At 58.3% G+C, this 5,303-nt stretch overlaps 1 protein-coding gene across 1 annotated transcript; it reads left to right on the forward strand.

Annotated features, from left to right (window-relative positions):
- The first annotated feature begins 1,127 nt into the window (after nt 1-1,127).
- On the forward strand, nt 1,128-3,299 carry TPGS1 (tubulin polyglutamylase complex subunit 1). The gene is made up of 2 exons (XM_085315996.1): nt 1,128-1,508; nt 1,694-3,299. Exons 1-2 carry the CDS (start codon nt 1,177-1,179, stop codon nt 2,223-2,225), a joined length of 864 nt encoding a protein of 287 aa, XP_085172122.1. The 5' UTR covers nt 1,128-1,176; the 3' UTR covers nt 2,226-3,299.
- Nucleotides 3,300-5,303: the final 2,004 nt, after the last annotated feature.

Consider the following 5,303-nt stretch of genomic DNA (forward strand, 5'->3'; position numbering starts at 1 on the left):
AAAATGATGCAAAGATTCCCCATGTTTATGCGTGCCCTGTGCCCACGGTGGAGTCCAGCACCAAAATGAGCTAGCTGGGACACTGGCAGCACCTCAACGGTGAAGGAAGGACATCCCTTGAGTGCAAGAGACCAGAATGTCCCTACCTCTCGGCAGTGACCAGGTCACCTTAGGGCAGCAGTTCTAGCTGTGAAAAGCAGAAGCGCTCGCGCGCGGAGCGAGGGGCTGGCACAAGCCTCTTGGCTCGGGAGCACCCTGTGACGGTGGCAGCCCGGAGGCAGCAAAGCCACCCGGCCTTTAGCCAACTCCTCCGCCCCGTCGCCTCCAGGACCTTCGCTGCATGAGGGCCAAGGGAAGCTGCCTCCCCCCGTCTGTGGGGACCACGTCGTTTGTTAGCCTGTTTGCTACAGAAGCAGAGGAAACACTCGCAAGACCTTCAGTCCGCAGCCCAGGGGCGTCCCCAGGCTTCGCCTCCGCTTGGGAGAACGTGAGAGGAGCCCCGGGAGGCTCCGAGGAGCCCCCGTGCCCGCGGCAGGCCCGCAGCCGCCGCTCCCTCCCCGCGGAGGCGGGTCTCCAAGCTTCGCGCCCTCCCCTTCGGGCGACCGCGCCGCCCGGAGCGAGACCTCGCGGGGGAAAGGCCGCAGCGGGGAGGCGCCGGGCGCAGCCGCCGCCGCGCGAGGCTGAGGCCACCGAGCGGGCGGAAGTGGGCGCGCGTCAGAGGGCAGCGACCGCCGCGCGCCCCTGCTGAGGCCGGGGCAGCTGCCCGCAGTAGCTATGGCGGCCGGGCAGGCGGGTGCCGTCTGCCCCCACGCGCGCCTTCCTGCCGGCCTGTGGCGGTCTGCATCGCGGGAGGGAAAGGCCAGGAAGAGGCAGGTGTCGGCGCGGCCCCCGCTGCGTTGGAACAGCCAGGGCTACGGAATCGGTGCTGAGGGATGCGTCGCCCATAGTCAAGATGGCGCCCCGCAAGGCTAGCGGCGGCCGAACATGGCGGCAGCCAGACGCATTTCCGCCAGCTGATTGCCTGCAGGGGACCAAGATGGCGGCGCGCTCGCGTTCCGCCCCTCCCACGTATTGGCTGCCAGCGTGCAAGATGGCAGCGCGGGGGCTTCCTGCCCCGGCGGAACGGCGGCCCCCTGGCAAGATGGCCAGAACAGGGCTTCGTTGCCCGCAGCCAAGATGGCGGCGTACGAGAAGCGGCGGGCGGCGGCTGCCCCGGCAACGGGCGGTGGGCTCCCGGAGCCGGCGCGCGCGGCGGCGGCGGCCCGCGGGCTGGGCACCGAGGCAGAGTTCCTGCTGCAGGCGGGCGTGACCGCCATGGTGCGGGAGGCGCTGCTGAAGGTGCTGGAGGCGCGGCCCGCGGAGCCGGTCGCCTTCCTGGCCGACTACTTCGAGAAGCTGGTGCTGAGCAGCCCGGGTGCGGGGGGCGAGGCCGCCGCGGAGCCCCCGGGGCTGCCGCAGCGCCTGGCCCGGGCCCTGTGGTACGTGCGTCTGGCTCATCATTCGCACAGGTGCGGAGCGGGGAGCTGCGGACTACAACTCCCGGCGTGCCCCGGAGGGCGCGGCCTGTGCTCGCGCCGGGGGGGGGCGCGCGCGGAGCACGCTGGGAGTCGTAGTTCGGGGGAGCGTGGGCGGCGTGGGGGTGGTGGCGGCCATGCGGCGGTGGCTGAGGTGTGTTTGCCCCGTGTCGCGGCAGGACGGCGTTCAACAACAACGTGGGCATGGCCTACGAGTGCCTGAGCGCCGGCGGCCGGCGGAAGCGGCCTGGCGTCGATGGGCGGCTGTACAGCGAGCTGCTGCGGCGGATCTGCCAGCCGGGGGCCGTGCCCGAGGACGTGGCGGCCACGCTGCTGCAGAAGATCCAGTGCCGGGACCACGAGGCCGTGCCCTTCGACGTCTTCCGCTACGGCGTGCTCACCAGCTTCGTGCTGCTGGAGTTCGCCGCCAAGGCCGGCACCCTCTACGACGTGCTGGACGGCGGCTCCGGCCCGGCTGACAGGCGCGTCTGCCAGGCCGTCCTGCGCACGCTGGAAGACGCCCTTGGAGCCAGCGACTTCTCCGTGCCCATCCGCTACCTAGAGGCCGGCTCCAAGCTGGGCCCGGACTGTTTGGCCTTGGCCATGGACCGAGCGCTGCAGGAGAGGAAGCTGAGCATCGCCATGAGCAGGGAGGAGTTCCTGAAGAAAGCCACGGCCTTGTTTGTTACAAAAGTCAAACCCATTGACTAATGTTTCCAGGTGGGAGCATTGCTCACTGCTTTCATTTCTAAGTTCCTTAAGTGCTTCAATCAGAGCAGCCTGTTTGGAGGAAGCTTCAGTTCCTGGACCTAAGCTGGACCGTAAGGCATCAGTGGGCTTGTCCTGCTCTTTGCTGCAGAGCCCTGGATCTGCTTGACTAGAGATTGCAGATTTTCATCTTTTATCCCCTGTTTTGAGTGCTTTGAATGACCAGTCACCTTTAGCACCTGGTGTTTCCATATCCAGGTCTGTCTGTCCTAGCTGTAGCACCTCTTCATTTACAACTGGCATTAGTAACTTTTCTTAGGTTTTTAACTGGGAGCTTGCAAGGAGGCCTGTAAACTGTAGGACAATGTTAGCAATCAAAAAGGAGCCTAAATGGGCTAGGTGTGGGGCTGGTACTCCAGTTATCCTCCATTTTCATTCTAATGCTGACAGTGTCATATTTGTGCAGCTTCAGCAGAGAACTTAATCTCTGCTTTTGGGTCTGTTTTCCCCCATCCTATAAAATGGAGGATGATGCTTATCTACCTCACAGACTACTGTGAGGATTTGCAGGTTGTTACTGGGCTAATATAAAGTGTGGTGTAAAGCATTATTCATTATGCATTTAAAACATTTTGCTTAGAAGGTGAACAATGGTTGGCTGGAAAACAGTCCTCATTAGGAAGATCTGCTAGCCAAAAAGTCGATTCTGCCTTGGCCAATAACTGAGTTGTAAAGCTCACATTGGCAATAAACTATCCTTAGTGTTTCATTGTTCTGTACTTACTAAAATGCCTTTGGCTTCTGCAATCATCTATACTCTGAAAATTAAAACCCATACTTGACTAATGACTTTTCAAGCAAAGCTGCACAGTACTACTGATTTGATAATAATCTGAGACTTTAAGCACCAAGTAGAGTAAAAACAAAACAAACTCCATTCCCTTAGAGTTCGTATTTTGCTTTTAAACAGAGAAGGTTTTTGAATCATATATTATTTATTTGAATCTGTCCATGCTGATTATTTATACTGTGTCAATTATTGGTTTACTGTAATATATTAAAGCTTTTTTATTATTATTAAGTGGCAAATTTGTTTACTGCTTGGTAATACTTAGTGCCAGATAAATTTCAAGTGCTCAAATCTTCAAGCAGTCTCTTTCTTTAAGGATTCACTGTTTTCAGCCTCTGGCAGCCTGCTCATCTGAAGATACGGTAGTGTAAAGCACTTGTGCTTACTATGAGGAAGAAAATTTTTTTGTTATTTGGAATGGATGTTTTGATCCCTGCAGGCATTGTCTATCTGAATGAGTGAGGCAGGGAGAGGGCAGTAGCCCAAACCAGCCTGTGAAGCGAAGCTCCAAGGCAGTGGTTTGGTGGTTCCTGAACAGAAGTGCAGGTGAACAGGTGATGAGATGCAGCACAAGGAGAGAGGAACCAGCTGTGCTGGAGAGCTTCTTCCCAGCTGGGGCTGCTCTGAGAGCAGCCTCTGCTTCAAATCCAGACTGTGAGTAAATCTGACCTGGATGTTGCCTAAGTGCCAGTTATGTGCCTCCGCATTCTTGGGAGCAGCTGCTCAGCACTGTTGCTGTGTCTGTGAGTGTGTGTGTGTCTGTGTGTCCGTCCCCACTCAGTTTTCCAGTTTGATTGGATTTGAAAAACAGATGCCCTTTTTAGTGATGTGAAACAGAGCAGGGCTGTCACTAGTTCTGGATATTTCAAGGTGCGTGCTCAAAGTGAGGAGGAAAACAGGGTGGTTTCTGCTGCTATAGCTTACAGAATTGTCGGTGCTGAGGCCGGCCTGCCTGTCTTGTGGGAGTAGAAAATAGGGTTATTAAAATAAACCTTTCCTGTGTTTTGCAGTTCTTCACTGGGTGAAAAAAAAACTGTAAGCATCTTATCTTCCACTAGACTGCAGGAAGTAACCAGAGTGTTGCAGAGCAAGTGGTTGCTCTTCTCAGGGGTGCTCAAAAAGCCAAATCAACAGTACCGTTTTTCTTATTACTAGGCAATTTCCTATTCTTGTATAAGCAATCAGTGTTGCTGTACTCTGCCTTGTAAATTGCCGTAAAATATTACATAACTGTAGTAATTGCATTAGTGCTTCCTCCTAGCTGCCAGGTATAATAATCTAGCAAAATGTAAACCACTTTACTTGTGCTAAAGCCTGATGTGAAGCAACATGACTGCGTTGTAAACATCAGCAAGGACTCTGGTGTTACCGTCTGCAAAGTGAAGTGCTGCTTGGTGATCCAGCGAGCACGCTGGTGCGTTGTGGTGTGGATGGTTTCTTCTGGCCCTCAGGAAATGATGAACGCAGAGACAACAAGGTGATAGCCTAAAAGCAGTTGTTTAGGCTGAGGGAAAACCTCTGGTAAATCGTTCATATATGCAATATTGTTTATGTTTGACAGGTGTGTTGTAAGACACCAGAAGCATTTAAAGGAGGTCTTAAAACACATGCCATGAAGATGCCAGGAGGTTTTGGCTGCAGCAGGGACAAGGAGGCTGCTGGGTTTGTGCCCACCCTGCCCCACGGCAGGAGGCTCTGCTGCCCCTTGGCCCCTGGAAAGGTGACTGGGGGGTCAAACGTGGGAGAAACGGCTCTGGGGGCTGCTCCCTTCAGCGCCAGCCCCGCAGAGCAGGGCCTCTCCCGGAGGAGCCTTCTGTGGCTTTCGTACGGGTGAGCCCAGGCAGGACCCGTTGGGCGGGGAGGCCCCGGGGGTCGCGGGAGGCCTCCGGGAGGGGGGGTGGAGGCCGGGCCGTGGAGGCCCCGGGGGTCGCGGGAGGCCTCCGGGAGCGGGGGTGGAGGCCGGGGCGGGGAGGCCCCGGGGGTCGCGGGAGGCCTCCGGGAGCGGGGGTGGAGGCCGGGCCGTGGGGCGGGGAGGCCCCGGGGGTCGCGGGAGGCCTCCGGGAGGGGGGGTGGAGGCCGGGCCGTGGGGCGGGGAGGCCCCGGGGGTCGCGGGAGGCCTCCGGGAGGGGGGGTGGAGGCCCCGCGCCCTCCCCGCCCCCCGCTGAGGTAACAAGGCCCTCGCGGGCTGCCGTCATGGAGCCCCGCCCCGCCGCGCGCCGGCAGCCGCGCGC

Source organism: Rhea americana, unplaced genomic scaffold, assembly GCF_003343005.1.
Source record: "Rhea americana isolate MKP2758 unplaced genomic scaffold, rheAme1 scaffold_446, whole genome shotgun sequence".
NCBI classification, from domain to species: domain Eukaryota; kingdom Metazoa; phylum Chordata; class Aves; order Rheiformes; family Rheidae; genus Rhea; species Rhea americana.

Bases quoted from the DNA above. Each gene is read 5' to 3' on its own strand.
- TPGS1 (XM_085315996.1), top strand. From the start codon at position 1,177: ATGGCGGCGTACGAGAAGCGGCGGGCGGCGGCTGCCCCGGCAACGGGC. The intron at 1,509-1,693 runs GTGCGGAGCGGG...GTGTCGCGGCAG, and splicing joins CTGGCTCATCATTCGCACAG to GACGGCGTTCAACAACAACG.